Raw genomic sequence first — 18,434 nt, 5'->3', positions numbered from 1 at the left:
TTTCATTGTTTGTTAAGTCATTACGAGAATTTCACTGATGATTTAATAACGGAAGCATGAACTACATCTCGGTGCATCCTGGTGTCTAGTGTCTTGATCAGTTTGTGAAGTGTCAAGTTTCATTGGGCATTCGAGGATTAGGTGAATAAACTCTTACCTAAGATATGTTCCTGAAACCTTGGGAGGTTACACTGCAGAGATTAGGTAGAAGGGCTCTCACCTAAGGTGTGCTCCTAAATACTAGGAAATCTATGCTGAGAATTAGGTGGATGGACTTTCACCTAGGGTGTGCTCCTAAAATCTAGGAAACCTATGCTGAGGATCAGCCTTGGGAGGTTACACTACAGAGATTAGGTAGAAGTGCTCTCACCTAAGGTGTGCTCCTAAAGACTAGGAAATCTATGCTGAGAATTAGGTGGATGGACTCTCACCTAGGTTGTGCTCCTAAAATCTAGGAAGCTTATGCTGAGGATCAGGTGGATGGACTCTCACCTAGGTTGTGTTCCTAAAAACTAGGAAGTCTATGCTGAGGGCTAGGGGGATGGACTCTCACCTAGGGTATGCTCCTAAAATCTAGGAAGCCTACATTGAGGGCTAGGTGGATGGACTCTCACCTAGGGTGTGCTCCTAAAATCTAGGAAGCCTAAACCGAGGACTAGATGGATGGGCTCTCACCTAGGGTGTGCTTCTAAAGTGTAGGAAGTCTAAACCGAGGATTAGGTGAATAGACTCTCACCTAGGGTGTGCCCTTAAAGTTCTAGGAAACCTACACTTTAACTTATGCTTAAGGTGATTTGAGGTTTTCTATATAAATCATCAATCCCCATCTTTATGACTTAACCATTTAAAAAGGAGAAAAACAAAAGAAGGATGAGAAAGACTCACTTCCAAAACTAGTAAAGTCAAGGGGGAAAACAATGAGTGGATCAACCTAAAAGCGTTTAAATAACAATCAATTGAAACCCAAAACATTGGGCAAAAAGGGGTCCGTAAAACAAATTCTAAACCGCATGTAAATCAACACTTAAAGGCTACATAAATTTTGCCAAAATAGTGTGTAGATTGCCTCAAAATCAGCCCACCAAAATGTCTCAAAACAGTGATTAAAACAACCCCGTAAATGATGGGTTTAGTGTCTCCAAAACAGTAGGTAAAGCTCCCAAAATCAGCCCTAAAACAATAATTTTAAGATTCTCAAACAGCTCTCATGTAAGATCAAAGCATCAATTTTAAATATCCCAAAATTAGTTAGGAAATTCAGTCCAAAATAGTGTGTAAACTCTCCAAAATCAGTTAACAAATTGCCTTTAAAATAGTACGTGAATCAGTAGGCAAAACCCTAAAAATTGCAATATTTAAATCCACCAAACAACATGTAAAACAGCTCCCAAGGGAGGCATTCAGAAATGAAAGAACATAGACCTGCAAAGAAATATTCAAGCCCTAGAATAACGGTCATCTTTAGTCTCGTAGTATTCCCATTTGAGTGCTCGAAGTACAAAATCAGCAAATGAGTATTTATGATCGATAAGTAAATGGTCATTGGAACCTCACAATGTTTGCATTGAAGTGCTTGAAATATAAAACCAACAACGGAGCATTTAAAATCAGCAAGTAAATAATCATTGAAACCTCACGATACTTGCATTTAGGTGCCTGAAACATAAAACCAACAGCTAAGCATTTAAAATCAACAATAACGTATAATCAAAATAGTGTTTATAATTCTCCAGAATTAGTAAGCATCTATGGCCAAAGCAGCATTTTATTCTTCCAAAACCACAAGTTTATAAGGCTCGAAACATCCATGTCATTCTAAAACTTTCAATTCAACAAGTAGGCCTACAAAAACTGAAATTTGTGTATTGCAAAAAAAATAGTAAATGCATTATCTTGTTGCAACATAAAATATTTGAGTGTTCTGCATACTCATGTGAAAGTTTGAGATAATAGAGACATAAAAACACATGAATTAAGTGGATGTGTATGCAAATCTTTCTAACTCCTAGATGACATTGTATAAATAAAATGAGCAGTATAGAAACAAAATAAGACTTCGTTACCCAGTTATCGTTGAGGTTCTACACTCCAAAGCTTTTCAGAAGCTCTGAGGAGTTCTGTGTTCCTCCTACCTCCAATGCAGGCGAGGGAGGGTTAGTCCAGTGAGGCGAGCGACTTTGACGCGGATGAGGGGTGAGCGGGGCTTCGGTGCTGAGAAAGGAGGGAGTTCGGTCGAGCACGAGTCCCGTCGCATAGAGGAGAAGCGAGGGGGAGCTTCTATCGGGAGCTGTGATTGAGTCACAGAGGAGCAGGACAGCGGAGGAGGGTTTTGTCGCGCAAGGAAGAAGCGAGGGGTTTCGGTACAGAGGAGGAGGAAGGAGTCGAATTTGGATCGCAGAGTGGGAGGGGGAGCGAGAGCCTCTGTCGAGCGGGACAGGTCCGGAAGGGGGTGCTTCGATCGGGAGCTTCGATTGAGTCGTAGAGAGGAGCCGGGTGAGCGAGGTCGAACGGGATCAAGGGAGGCGAGGCAAAGGGAGATCAGCGGGATCGGGGGAGGCGAGCGTCGATGCAGAGAGGCGAGACCAGGTGATCTTCGATGCCGAGAGACGAGACAAGGCGAGTGTGGGCTTTGGTCGATTTTTAGGTAGCTGGGTTTCGAGCTGGAGGAGATGGCGTCGAGCGGGAGAGGAGCTGACAAGGATTTCAGTGGCGAGGGAGAGAGGGGTTTCGGTGCAGAGGAGAATGGACGAGCGGGAGAGAGGAATTCGGGAGAGGCGAATCAAGCCAACCGCAGAGGAAGAAGGTCCGCCTTCCTTTAGAATTGGAGCGGGATCAATTGAGTCGTTACTCGAGAGCAATTGGCGGGGAAATAAATTATTTCCAAATGCAGGGAAGAATTAAATGGGAATTAATTTTAATTAAGATAAAAATTTAAATAATTCTTTTGAATTTTAAAATTTAAATTTCAAATTTAGGTGAGCTGGTGCCTCAAGCTTTTTCATTTAGGCTGGCTGCCTGAAAGGAATTGAATCAAACCCGAGTCGAACCTAAGTTGAGCCCGGGCCCGCGCACCGTTAAAAAAAAATGTATCGATATCCGTGCTAGTCGCTTGCGTGCGAAACCATAACAATGCGGGTGTCCTTCGTGGCTAAAGTTGACGTTCCGGACACGTCGGTGCGGTCTGTTTTGTCATCCGGGGTCATCCGGACGAGTTCGCTGACGGGCGAGTCGATTCAAGTCAAAGTCGTGTGTGGTGCAGTGAGTGCGTGAATTGCGACATTCGCGAGTAATGGAGTCACAAAGTGTTCACCTAATGCTGTTTGATCCTATAGGAACTCATTTTCAGGTCCTCTACATGTTGGTCCTTAGCCCTTGCAACTAGAAGTTGAGTGCTTGGAACCACTCATGCGAGTTCTTCACAAAAATGAGTCAAGAAGTGGCTTTGAGTTTTTCGGGAGGTGGGCTCCTTTGCTAGTCCGCTATGATGGTCAATAAGAATTTCTAAAGCTAGATCCTAGGTTCTAAGAGTAGGAGACTAAGACCTCACTAAAAATGAGGTCAACAGTGCTTTCTTCAATTTACTTTTTTTCTTCTTAAGTGTTCTGCTACACTAAAGAGGTACTCTCCTCCTCCCTATTCTTGTTCTTTTACCTAAGATGGCATGTTGAAGTGTCTCTATCTTCTTGCAAAGATTAATGAAAGAGTATTTTAGTTTATTTTGAAGTTAAGACATTGAATACATGCTGGAAATTATATTTGGGGCTTATATGTTGCTTCTTTTGCTGTCCTTTGTTAGAATATATACTGGAAATCACTTTTTATGAGCTGGAAAATATATTTGGGGCGTATGTTTTATTCCTCTTGCTGCCCCTCATTAAAATGCATGTTGGAAATCATTTTTATGAGCTGGAAATTTTATTTGGGGCTTATATTTTGTTTATCTTGCTGCCCCTTGCTACAACTCATGCTGGAAATTATTTCATGAGTTGGAAAAGATGTCTTTGGGGCCCATGTCTAGTTTATCTTGCTGTCCCTTGATCGAATGCATGTTGGAATGAAATTATCAAGGCTTCTATTGTTGATATTCATGCTTACAATAAATGCCGGAAAGATATGCTCTGTTTGGCCCATTTGGTGGTCTCGGTTTTGGCTCTTTTCGAGATAAAATTTCAATGAAAATGCTTCAATGTTTTTCCCGCTTGACATGCTCGGTTTTAGCTCCTTTGAGGTTGAATTTATGTTGGAAATTTTTTCCTGTTTTTTCCATGTGGACAAGTTCGGCCTTGGCTTGTTTTTGGAGTTGAATCATTGTTGGAAATTTTTCTCTGCTTTGACCCATTTGGATGATTTTTGTTTGGCTTTTCTTTGGGATTGAATTATAGTTGGAATCATTCTTTCTGTTTTGCCCCATGCATTGGGTTTGGTTTGTTCATGTGTTTGGTTTGGGTTTGAACTCTTTTGAGTCAAATTCATATTAGCAAATGGTCTTTGCTTTAATTCATGTGCTTGGTTCATTTTGAGCTTCTTCTAGGCTGAATTTAGCTGAAGTTTTTACACTATTTTAACCCATTTGCTGGGCTTGGTTTCACTATTGTCTGGACTAGGCTTGTATCATTTGTTGGGCTGGTTTGGTGGCTGTTTTGTTCCTCTTTCTAGTTATGCCCGTAAGCTTGTTTGTGGGTTTGTTTGGGGTTGGTTTGATGACTGTTTTGTTCCTCTTTCTAGCTCTACCCGTAAACTTGTTTGTGGGCTTGTTTGGGGTTGATTTAATGGCTGTTTTGTTTCTCTTCCTGGCTCTACCCAAAAGCTTGTTTGTGAGCATATTTGTGGTTGGTTTGGTGGCTGTTTTGCTCCTATTCCCAGCTCTGCCCTTGAGTATAAATGTATAGTTGGTATATTCTACAAAATCTGGAACTATTGGGTAGTTTATTTACAAAAATTTGAAATGCATGATAGGTGGAATATTTGTTTGAGGCACTATGTTTATTCCCTATTATTGCTACGTGTTTTCCCATATGTTGAGGCTCGGTTTTGACTCTTTGTAGCTGGATAAAAGCTAAAAATATTTCTCTGTTTTTCCCATGTATTGAACTTGATTTAGTTTAAATTATGATTTGTTTTTCAGCTCTTATGGATGGCGGCCTCCTTCTTTTATTTTTTTTTTTGTTTGGTTTGGGATTGGTTTTCCCCTTCATTGTCCCTGGCCGCAAATCTTAATGTGGTGAATTTTCACCTTTGCTGTGAAAGTCAGTTCATTGATTGGGCAAGCCGTACTTGGAGCACTTTCTACTAATATGTTTGGGCTACATTTTTAAAGTTTTATTCGCCACATTCTGAAGCTTTTGTCGTGAAAGTTTACATTACATTTTGAGGCTCTTAAACTCATTTTTGAGATTGATTCTGTCTTTTTTTAACGAGTTTTAAATGTCTTTAGGCCGATATACTTGCGATTTCGCTCTAGACTTTACTGATTTGACTTTGTTTTCAAAAGTGGATCGACCTCTTTTCCTCTTTTTTTTCGTTTGTTTTGCTTATTTTTTTAACGGTCAAGTTAAAAATGAAAATTTCCAATTTAATTATTTTGGAAATGATTCATGATCTTAAAGAAAAATTTGAAGAAAAAAAAAACGGGAGAAGAAATTAAAAATGAAATTTGGTCTGTTGAGATGATAAAAACCTAAAGAGGAGATAGGATAACAAACCATTCACCATTACTTTTGCATAACAAAGATGAAATTGTAATTGGAAGAATAATTGAGAGTTGGAAGAAAGTAAGAGTTTAAATAACGATTCGGAGCATGGATTGAAAGATCAGTAGGCTTACATTCAGGTCCCTTGAGCTTTGAATAAACTTAAACTCAATTGCTTTAACTTGGATCGAAGCACATTTCCCAACCCTTTTGCCAAAATTATAAGTTTACCCCTAGTTCTTAGGAGTCTGATAGCGAGCTAAGTTTGATCTAAAGATGTTCGAGAATTAGTTGAAAGACACTTAATTGAAGATAGACACTTTAGAACACTTCAGACTCAAACTAAAGTGTAGGCTTCCTAGGTCATAGGAGCACACCCTGAGAAATAGTTTATCATCCTAATTTTCAAATGAACCTAAGAAGCCAGACATTTGACCCTAGTTGATAAGTTAATTAAGACACTAGACACGAGAGTGCACTAGATTGTGATTCATGACTGATTTAATTAAATCAAATAATGAAATTCCTGTCTTAACTTGACCAAAATTGAAACTCAATGCTCCAGGATTTGAGTTTGTCTTACACTAGATTCTCCTGGCAATTGGGAACATTCCCAATATCACATATAAATCTCATATTCTTGGTCTTTTATATGTGATACTATGTTTTGTTTTGTTTGTCTATCTTTTTCCTACGATTTGTCGGTTGTCTCGAGTTTTTCAGGTAATGTTTTCTCCTTTTTACACAACACATACTAGCTAAGCTTAAAGGAGCAGCAGTCCTCTCAAATATACAAGTTTAATTTACATTACAATATTTTATTTCACAGCATGTTATATTGTTCTCCTAGCCTATGATACTGTTTTCCTAGCATGTATATTATTCTTCTAGCATGTTATATTATTTTTTTCTTCTTTTATATCACATGTTTTATTTGCTTTGATACACACTATGCTTTAGTATAGGATAACCTATTGGTTGGGTGCATTTTCAAAACTAAAACTAAACCCGAAGGCGCTACGACGAAGAGCTTGGAGCGAACATCGTGGGCAGCACGACGAGAAGCAACTTCAAATATACAAGTTTAATTTACATTACAATATTTTATTTCACATCATGTTATGTTGTTCTTCTAGCCTATTATACTGTTTTCCTAGCATGTTATACCGTTTTCCTGACATGTATATCATTCTTCTAGCATGTTATATTATTTTTTTCTTCTTTTATATCACATGTTTTATTTGTTTTGATACACACTATGCCTTAGTATAGGATAATCTTGTGGTTAGGTGCATTTTCAAAACTAAAACTAAACCCGGAGGTGCTACGACGAAGAGCTTGAAGCGAACATCGTGGGCAGCACGACGAGAAGCAACTTCAATATGGATCTACAACATCAAAGCATTTTCACATCACTTATCACTCTCTTTAGTTTAAATAACAACCCTTAGGATTTCGAGGTAGTTTGCCTAGTGCAGCGTAAACACTCATATATCACATTTAGGCTTTTGCACAACCCTGGTTATGCAATTATAAGTCTTAACATTTTAGGATTCTGAGGTTACCATACGGTACGTTGTAAATTCTCCTATCTTTTTAGACTTTTTGCACGATCAGATATCGTGCGAATATAAGTCTTAAATTCTAAATAAATTGCAGTATTCAACATCAAATAACCTCATTTCATAGATGTAAAACCGAACGATAGGATAGTTTGAGAGATCACCGGGGTTGTCCCCATATCTGTGATTTTCCATACTTTTCTTCCTTTGGATTCCTTAAATAATTGTTATTATTTGAGTCACTCCCGTTTGATTTTCTCATGTCCTATCTTGAAAACCCGAAACTTTGAAAATCTTGAAAGCAAAACCACGGATCTTAATCGAGATTTTTCTTAAGTGACTCAGTTCATTTAAGATGTAATTAACTATAGGGGTAGGGAACTTGAAAACCAGGTAAAATAAACCCTATCTAATCCTCGTATTAGGTAGGGGAACTTGTTGGTCTCATATAAAATATTTCGCAGACCAAACAAATGTCACAAATTCTTTAGTTTAGGTGATTGAGCCTACTACATGTGATATGTTTATTCTTCGGGATAAATGTATTACTTGTGGTATCGTGTTTAGTCACCCAAACTATTTAAAATGTGAGACTTGTTTGGTCTTACCTATTTTTCAAAACTAAAATATTACTTTCAAAATCAAAATTTCATATATTTACACCTAAATTAAGTTTTCCTTTCATAAAACGTCTGACATGCAACTTAGTCTTTTATTATTTATTATTGTTTAGTATAAATAGACCCTAATAGGTTTAGGGTTAGTATGCATGATTTTGTGTCTGGAATCTTAGGTATAGGGTTTGAGAGAAAGTTCTCACCTCTTGAATTATAAGAGTTGGGAGAGATTGCCTAACTCTCAAATTATAGGTTTTGTCCTTATATTCTTGTCGAGTTGTTTGGATTATTAAAGAAAAATATTTATTTTGCCCTAGTTTTTGTGAAAAATCGTGTCGATTTCTGTGTCAAATCATATCAAATTTGTATCAGAGTTTCGATCCAAGAAGAAAGATTCACAGCTAGAAAATATTTCCGCATCCAACCTACCGATCAGACTTGCACTAGAGACCTAAATATCTCATTTTTATCCTCTTACATATGTTTGTGCTATAGAGTCGCGATCGAGCCTTGGAAGTGATGACATGCTCGGATAGAGAGAGTTGGCAAAGAAGGCAACGATGGGATTGGGCCTTACAGAGACTCGAAACGCCCATCTTTCTCCTCCCGCTCCATGGACTTGATACAGTCATAATTAAAGCTAGCCGGGAAGGCAACGATAAGGTCTCAACTTACATAAATCTTAACTCCCATCTTTCTCCTATTCTCTCTCCTTCCTCGCGGTATTCTCCTATTATCTCTCTTTCCTCGCGGTACTGTCGTGATTAGAGCTAGCTAAAATGGCCATATGAGGATTGCGGCATACAAAGACCCAAAATACATCTTTCTCCTCCTTTCGCTCGATCCTTGCGACACAATAGTGAGATTGTGGTGTCCAGTCGTGATCCAAGATCCCAATAGTGGGTGACCAGATTGTTTGCTAGTGACGGAACCCCTTGCGATATGAGAAGTGGATTGGGAAGCCACCACAAGATTGTGAGTTTTGAAATCGTATAGGGAGAGATGATAATAAAGAAAGTAGATTCTTTGTTGGTGAAATTAGAGAATAAGACGAGCCACATCATATAAAAAATTGAGGATTATTTCTCGGTAATGGAGGGACGTTTCTTGTCTATGGAGGGGGTTTGAGCGGAGATTCATAGCTTTGTAAGAAATGATGCAGGAGATCAAGGGGATTCATACAATACTGCCTCCACCCACCACAGGATCGATCGACGACGTAACGGATGAGAACAATAACAACCGAAAAGATTCGTGCGACATCAGGCAGCGTCGCTACTTTAGACGGATTGGGAGCTGGGATATTGAGCAAAGAAATCAGGAGCGAACTCAAGCGACACGACTTGAACAAATGGAAGTAAGCAGGATTGAAATTGACAGAAATGGAAGAGATACATGATATGCAGTTGATAGAGATTCTTGTGATCGATGAGCTATAAGATAAGCTATTTGGGGCCGTAATATTCTCTAAAATTTACTTGAAGTCAGAACACTATCCATCGAAAAATGTGTATATGACAACATTTCTAATTCATGAGGGTAACTATGAATTTCTGATTAAATGAAAAGGATTGACGGATGATGACGTACTATGGGGATCACATGACTTGATCCAACATCATTTTTCCCACCTTGAAGACAATGTGTCTATTAGGAGGGGAGTATTTTTACGCCAGCCTCTAGCATAAGGGCATTTTATCTTCTGTGTGCCTAAGAAAAATCTAGTCTTTTGTTTTTTATTATTGTTTAGTATAAACAGATCATAATTGGTTTAGGGTTAGGTATGAATGGGATTGGGTCTGAAGTGTTAGGTTTAGGTTTGAGAGAGGTTTCCTACCTCTCGGATTGTAGGAAATGCGAGAGATCACATATCTCTCGAATTGTAGGCGTTTATTCTTGGATTCACGTAGAGTTGTTTGGATCCGGAGTCTTAGGTTTAGGGTTTGAGAGAGGTTTCCTATCTTTGTAAGAAATGCGAGAGATCACATATCTCTTGAATTGTAAGTTTATTCCTGGATTCACGTTAGAGCTGTTTGGATTATTAAAGATGCCTTGATTTATATAGGAAAAAGTGCCAATTTCTCTCTCAATTTCTATAATTTGAGAGGTAGGAAATTCTCCCGAACCCTAAACCTATGACTTCAAACATAATCTCATGCATACCTAACCCCTATTTATACTAAACAATAATAAATAATAGACTAAAATGCTCTTGGCCACATAAAAAGTCAAAATTGCTCTTAGGTTAGGCACCGACATAACACTACTCCCCTTCCAAATGACACATTATTTTCAAGGTAGGGAAAACTGTTGTTGGATCAAGTCGTATCATTCCCAGGGTTCATCATCATCTGGGTTTTTTTTCTATTTAATCAAAAATTTATTATGACCCTCATGAATTTGAAATGTTGTCTTAACCACATTTTTTCAGCCGCATACAAATCTGATAGAGTCCTAACATCGAGCCAATCTTAGAGAATATCGCAGCCCGAACAATTTATTTAATAGCTTATTGATCACCAGAATCTTTGTCAATTCAGTATCATGTGACTCTTCTGTCTTTTTCAACTTCAATCTTGCTTCCATTTGTTCAAGCCATCCGAATATCAGGCTATTTCTTGTAAGTGTTGTCGCCCGGTCCCTCTAAAGTAGTGATGCTACCCTGGTGTCCTACGAATCCTTCTGGTTTCTGTTGCTCGCGTCCGTTTCTGACGCGTCGCTCGATCTTGTGGCGGGCTGAGGTGGTTCTGTTTGAACCCACATGATCTTCTTCATCATTTCTTTCAGGCCCATGAATCTCTGCTTGAACCACCCCTCTATGGACAAAAAATACTCCTCCATTATTGAGAAATGTTCCTCTATTTTCGATTTGATGTGGCTCCGTCTCTTTTTCTAATTTCACCTCCAAAGCATCTACTTTCTTTACTGTCATCGCTCCTCGTACTATTTCGAAACACACAATCCTGTGGTTGGCTTCCCAACTAGCTTGAAGTCCTAAAGGAATACTTTCTTTACTGTCATCGCTCCTCGTACGATTTCGAAACACACAATCCTGTGGCTGGCTTCCAAACTAGCTTGAAGTCCTAAAGGCCGCAATAACGTTGTCGACTTCCCAGATTGCAAGAGGTTCCATTACTAGGGTTTGACCGATCTCTCCCAATTCCTATAATACAAGGATAAGCTCATTTCTTGTCCTTGACTGTTGGAGAAAATATCATAACAGTTGTTGTCAGTGGTGGATCCTATGCCTAAGCATTGCCAAAGACAAGGAAACCAGTTATTTGAACTACTGCTGTAAGTTATTTTTAACCCAAATATTTATAGGTTCTGTACACCCATCCACTTCATTCTAACTTTGCTCAAATGTCTATAATTTAGGAAAATATTCATGCCCATTAGCCAACTAAAAAAATATTTTAAAATCTATTTCTCATCCAACGCCATCTAACGTAGACATCTCAATTTTTTTTTTCTTAGTTATGTCAATATCTAAGTCTCATATTTGCCGCCAGCGATTAACATGAGCTTTATTTCCGTATTCCTCATATAAAGTCTATCTTGATTTTCCACCCTCAGAGAATTTCTTGTATTTCAGTCCACCTAACATTCAAACGGATGTCTATAAATCTCTTTAATATCATCTTATTCCTTTTTTTGAATTTGAATAGTTTCCAATATTTACATTTGCTCTTTAACTTGATTGATGTATATACGCTCATTTGATTTTATTTTCTAAGCAATTTAGTTAATTCATTTTTCAAATTTATTAGAAGCATATATCTCTAATGATTTGTTAAATGCCATTGATATTGACCCTCACTTTGACTTTTTGACACAATCGTTAAGTCTTATTACACAATGTCATACGGTATTTCTTGTGATTCAGGATTTCCTATTGCAAATCTAGGATAAGATTGCATAAAATCAAGCACACAAACTCAACTTCATTGTTAAAAATTTTAATTTAAAACTACGTTTTGTTTGAGGAAAATCAGAAATAGACAAAATTATTCAAATGACAATTTTATAATTTTGTGATAAAAAACTTGTTTTAAAATATTTAATCACATATCCAAACCAAGCATTAAATCAGAAAATATAAATACAGCGAAGGAAAGACCCGTCATGCCATTATAAAATCAACCATGCAAAACTACTAATCAAATGTTAAATATCTTCTTCTCAATCCACAAATCTTGCATTTTAGGAGATAAGAAAATTTGATTCGCGTCATTTCTCTTATTCAAGAGCAAAAAGGTTATTTATATTTATCCTAATCTCTAATCCAAATGTAGATTTTATAACGAGGTTTTCCAAGGCTTATTTGTAAAATGCAAATATGCTGCAACAGTATTTTAATTACCCAGCATTTTCTTATGATTCATCAGTTTTTGTGCAAGCATCTTCTAATTCCCATCAGATTTTGTGCTACAGGACTTAACGGCTGCTCTCTTAAAACAACAGAGAATCTAAATGTTGTGAGAGACATTCCCACAGAAAGAATAATGATTGAAACTGATGCACCATATTGCGAGATTAAGAATACTCATGCTGGAATTCATTTTGTCAAATCAAATTGGCCTTCTAAGAAAAAGGAAAAGTATGATCCTGATTTTATTGTTAAAGGGCGGAATGAACCTTGTTGTGTTAGGTAATTTTGATGCCAATGCTTCTTTTCTGCTGTTAATTCTGTTTCTTCATTTTTTTTTTATGCGAGTTTCGTGTTTTTGCAGACAAGTGCTTGAGGTTATTGCTGGCTGTAAGGGAATAAACAGTATAGATCAACTGGGCAGGGCAGTTTACCATAACACCTGCAGGTATTATGGCTACTGCATTTATTAAAAGGTTCTTTGATTGTTTTTGTATTTTATTTTTCTGTTTTCTGTTTTTATTCTATTTTGTTTATACTTTAATTTGAAATAAGCATGTTTGGCATTTGAAATCAACAATAATAACAACAAGAAGCCTTTATCCCACTAAGTAGGGTTGGTTACATGAATTCTTTTTCTCCATTGTGTCCTTTTGAGTGTTTGATTTTCTTTTAATTTTACTAATTTAAGATCATTTTTCATACAATATGTCCAAATCTTTTTAGGTCTACCTCTACTTCTCTTAACATAAGTCGAATCTAAAATATCTACTCTCCTCTTCTGACCGGATCATCAGATGCTTGATGTTTAATGTGACCAAACCATATAAGACGACTCTCTAACCATAAAGCATTGTAGGTCTCACTACCATTTTATAAATTTTTTGTTTAAGTCTAATAGTACTTTTTATCACCAAATAGACCCGATGCATTCATCTATTTCAACCAAACAACTTGAATTCTACTAGTAACATTCCCATATATATCACCATCACTTTGAACAATATACCTGAGATAGCTAATAAGTTCCCACCTTTAATGATTTCATCGCCCATAGTTGGGCGGTAAATGAACCAATGTACTCGATGAACAACTCGAACTCGGCTCGATTAAAACTTGATCATGTTCGTTCAAATTAGTAAATAAATAAGCCTGAACAATTTTTAAAAGCTCGAAGCTTAAATTAATTAAACATGAACATAGTCAAACTTGTACATTTATGTTTATGAACAAACTCGTTTGTTGTTTAACAAATAACTTGTTAAATATTTGATATTAAGCTCGATAATAGTTCGTATCATATATGATATATTATTTAAGGGTCTGTTTGGGGCAGCTGTTGATTATTTATAATCTGTTGATAAACAAATTATTCTGATAATCTGATAATTTGCAGTTTATCAGAATAAACTGACTTGCTGTTTGAGGCAGCTTATTAAGAACAGCTTATTGGGAGATGTTGTTAGATAAATGACCATTTTTCCCCTGTTTGGTTTTAGCTGTTTGCAACAGAACTGAAATTAGATAACTTGCTAAATTTGTTTGAAGCGATCATGGATCTATTTCCACCTAAATTCCAAATATATAAAGAACTAATGAGCAGAACAAATTATAAAATAGTTACACCTGTTTTTAATTTTAGTCCAATTACTCCTTGTTGCAAATATACATGGAATTGATGTTAGCCTTTAACTACAAGTAGTGGAAGATATTAGAAAGAATCTTTTATTTCACTTGAAGAAAAATGAATTTCACAAAGAAATTGTATTTAAATAGAAGGCCCAGTTTTGTTAGCTCAGAACCATTCTCCACTAAATGATTAAAGAGAAATTTACATGTGTGGCACACGATTCTTATGTATTCACTAAACTCACACCAACTCACTAAACTCACACCAACTTTACACCAACTTTACTTCTACGACAAGGATTGCATGGGAAACGAATCAGAAAAGACAAACTTCAAGGATCACAGGGGAAAGAAGTCAGAAAGGAAAATCGAAATGCTAGGCTCATGTGAAGGAAGGAGAGGGATATCTGTATACCTTGCTCCGATCCTGGAATGGCGAACCAAGTGAGTAGAGGAGCGGAGGAAATCAATTCTCCTGGAAAGGGCAAGCCGAGGGAGATCTGCGAGGCGAGGCGAGGGATCTGTGATTCTCCCTACGAAGGAGTGGAGGAGATCGAGGGAGATCTGCGATTCTCCTTTCCGCGAGCCGAGCGAGGCAGCGATTCTCCCGATCGAGGGAGATCTGCGACGATTCTCCTAGGGCGAGGTGAGGCGGCAGTTCTCCAAGGGAGGGCGAGGGAGATCTGCGGGGCAGCACAGGAATTTTTTTCTTAATCGCAAAACTCATACGCGGGACGCGGGGGATATCCAACTTGCGAAGATATAAAGAAAATCGCGATAATAAAACGCCGTGACATAAAAAATTTAGAGCGATCGCGATATACAAACGGGAAGACGACGTTTTGAAAACACCGCTGCACCCTATAAGCTGCCCCAAACGGGCCCTAAATAAAATTTAATTAACTAAAATATTAATTTATTTGTTGATAGCTCGATGATAGCTTGTATCATATATGATATATAAATACTTGAAATTAAGTTTTTGTAGGTTTTGAAGTTGTCATTTTTAATTGTTTAGTATGATTTAGGTTATATCATGCTCCTAGGTTACATCATGCTCAAATGCTACAAAAATTATTCTACTAAGGGCCTGTTTGGGGCAGCTGCAGCTGCAGCTTATCCAGCTTTTGTTGATAAGCAGTTAGGTTATATCATGCTCAAATGCTACAAAAATTATTCTATTAAGGGCCTGTTTGGGGCAGCTGCAACTTATCCAGCTTTTGTTGATAAGCAGCTGATTCTGATAATCTGCTGATGGACAGTTGATCCGAATAAGTTGGCTGGCTGTTTGGTTTATGCGTTGAGAAAACAACTTATTTTGGATAAATGACCACTCTGTCTGTATTCTGGATAAGTTGTTTAGCTATTTGTTTCGTGCGTTTTGTAAATAGCTTATTCGCAGATTTTTTTAGTTGAATGAGTACTCTATAACACAGAAATAATTTTCTCAAATGTCACAACATAAAAATGCAGAAGAGTTGAATAGCATTTATGTAACTCAAAAAGTTCTGATTACATCAAATAAGCATAGTGATACATATGAAAGTGAAACACACATTCACACACTAATATGAATTATAATATGACCCAAAAAAAAGAAAAAATAACATGTTAAAATTACAAGGAAAAATATGACAATATTGACTTTAAAATGTAAAAGCATATCACGTCGAATGTTGCCCGGTTCTGATACCTTAAAACCCCGAGCAAACCTGTCCGACTAGGATGTCGTTGAAACGGAAGAACTTAAACCATATGCGGTGGTCTCCCGTTGTGGTACTATCGAACTCTTAGCAGCTGTCTCCAATTGGGATATCGTAAAAATAGTTGCACTGTCGGCCCACCAGAGAACTTTCAGTCTTCTGGTCCTTGTCCCCACCGCGGGCACCTGTAAAACTGACTGCCTCCTGAAGCTATGTGCCTGACGTGACGTGAGTAGCAAGGACGGTAGCCCGCAACGACACATCACTTTCTCGGACTTCCTTGAATGTTTGAAACTCATCGTCTTGTAGTTATTAAAAATAGAATAGAACAGTGAAAAAATTGAGGAAATATAGAAAGTATACTTACCGAAATATGAAGGCAGCTGTTGCCGACAACAAACTTCTGTGGCCGTCCAAACTGCTCCACCGTTATCTCAATAAAATCCGAAGCAATATGAGAAAGCTATAACATATGTACCAACAATAATTACATATATAACGCACCTCATACATCTGATTGACTCAACAACAAAAAAACATCTCATTGACTCAAGAATGCTTGCCTTCAATATAAAGCACCTCTTTGACTCAACAACAAAAATGCATCGAATGTAAAACGGTTTCCTTCATCGAAAGTAAAACAGAAAGGCTTCATATATGTTCTAAACCGAAATACATTGCTTCAGAGATGAACAGAATATAGGAGTTGTAATATGTACTTAAAACCAAACTCTTCAAGCAGCAAGTAACACATATCCCCAAAAAAAATATCTCCCAATCAACTATTTACATTTCCCACAAGAATTTTTGTTTAACAAGATCTGAAGAGAAGATACGACATATTATATACGTATTCACATTTCCCTCAAGCAAGCTAACCGAGCTAGCAAACAAGAACACACATGCTTACCGAACTTGTAAGCATTTCTGTTTAACAAATAATTAGATATACCATCAAACAAATAATTAGATGCACCATCAAACGAATAAGCAATGTAATAAAAATTCTTATATAAGCATAAAGTTTCAAATAATCCCCTCATATATAACTGCATGTGGCCATCAAAGCTGCTTCAAAGAGATGCACCACTTATCCAATAAATTATGTTACCAACAAATTTGATTCCAAACAACTTCTGTTACCAATAAATTATTCTCCATACTCGAACGAAATACAGAATACAGCGGTTTCCCTGAAAAATGGGTCATCCAAGCTACTTCAAATAGAGAATACATCCAACAGATCCATTTCCCACCAAACAATCCTCATTCCCATTCATACAATTCCTACTTGACATACAAGACCTAAAGCCATAAATTTAAATTCATGCCACCATTTCTGAAACGAGCAAAGGCATTTGGGAGGTAAATTATTCCTTCCTTGAATGAATCCAAATGTAGATATTTTCTTAGGACTTATGCAAACAGCAATCTCTCAATCACCATGAAAATGAATCAATTACCAAAACTTCTCTGTTGGGCACAAAGCAATAAAATGCGCCTAAAAGAAAACAAACTTGAAAGCAGTAGCAAAAAGAAAATTGCGTTTGAATCAAAGAAGATTTGCATAAATACCACTCAGTTCTTTTATACCAACATATCTAATGCCCAATCTTCAATTCTTAATTGTAAGCATCAAACAATTTATTTCATTTTTTTTTTTGAAAAAAAAAAAACTAAAATGGTGGGGTTTTTTCTGAATTGCGTGGTATGCGTGTAAAAGCCCCATATTTGCCCCTTAAAATCAAACCAAGCACATAGAGGATGGAGTTTATGTGGGTCCTTTCTTATAACATTGGGAATATATTATTCTTCATAATAATAGATTTTCTTGTATTACATATGAGAACTTACAAATCAAAGCATATTCAAACACATTCAGAAAAAAAAAAGCATCTGCATCATAAAAAAAGGAGCCAGGCTTCTACTTTCCAGCACACCAGTAAGTTTCCATGATATTCTCACTTGTGAAATGTGCTACAGCTGTCTCCCTATCTTTTTTTCTTTCTAAATGCCCCTTTGTTTTGACCAAGGCCCCAATATGGGCTACCACTTTTGATCTACCTGTTTGTTTTAGTTCAAAGCAAGTGAACTTCCTAGCTGCTAGAAATTATGCCCACATGGTATATAAATGTACTCGAGATAATAAAATTGGGCCACGGCAAAACAATATTTGATTCCAAATAAATGAAGATCCAAGCTCCTAGAATTTGTTTAAAACAAGTGAACATCCAAGTTGCTAGAATTGGGACTCGGCAAAACAAAATGAAGTTCTGTAGAAATATATGATATGAATGTGATAACTTCTGTGATTTAACTGCTAGAATTGGGCCACGACAAATCCAAGCTTTAAAAGTGAACATCCAAGCTTCACCAACAATGGATTCCAGATAAAGCTCACTCTGCATATATGATACTTTGAAGTGCAACATATATTCATTTTCATCACAATAATAACATAACACCTTTCATACTAATACCATTCAAGCATTTCATATGAAATAGTTCAAAACAAGTGAACATAAAAATGCCAACCATAGCTATGTAACAACAGATTGTCCTTACAGAAAACCTTAAAATAAAGTATCATTCATAATTTTTTAGCCAAACTTTAAAAAAACATTACTTAACATGTTTCACTAATGTCATCTGTTATTCGATCTCTCAGAGCTGCCATTTCAGATGCCCCTTCACCATCTCTAGTATTTTTTTCAAGTGAATCAATTTCGAGCTGTGGTATGGTGCGGCCCACATGGTACTCGAATGCTTCGGGGGGAATTTTTTGTAAATCCGCATCAACCACGACAAATTCTGCATCAGTTCTTGAAGGGTGCCTCCTAATAAAGTTATGTAGTGCCATGGTA

At 37.1% G+C, this 18,434-nt stretch overlaps 1 protein-coding gene across 1 annotated transcript in view; it reads left to right on the top strand.

Annotated features, from left to right (window-relative positions):
* The window catches only part of LOC110018322 (putative deoxyribonuclease TATDN1), a 73,980-nt gene that overhangs the window by 42,567 nt on the left and 12,979 nt on the right, over positions 1-18,434 (top strand). Inside the window, exons 10-11 of the mRNA XM_020715600.1 lie at positions 12,304-12,520; positions 12,603-12,686. Coding sequence (XP_020571259.1) covers positions 12,304-12,520; positions 12,603-12,686 — 301 coding nt within the window. The remainder of the gene's footprint in view (positions 1-12,303; positions 12,521-12,602; positions 12,687-18,434) is intronic.

Source organism: Phalaenopsis equestris, unplaced genomic scaffold, assembly GCF_001263595.1.
Source record: "Phalaenopsis equestris unplaced genomic scaffold, ASM126359v1 Scaffold000009, whole genome shotgun sequence".
Taxonomy (NCBI): Eukaryota; Viridiplantae; Streptophyta; class Magnoliopsida; order Asparagales; family Orchidaceae; genus Phalaenopsis; species Phalaenopsis equestris.
The sequence above is the reverse complement of the archived record's forward strand: the minus strand, read 5'-3'. Positions and strand labels throughout refer to the sequence as shown.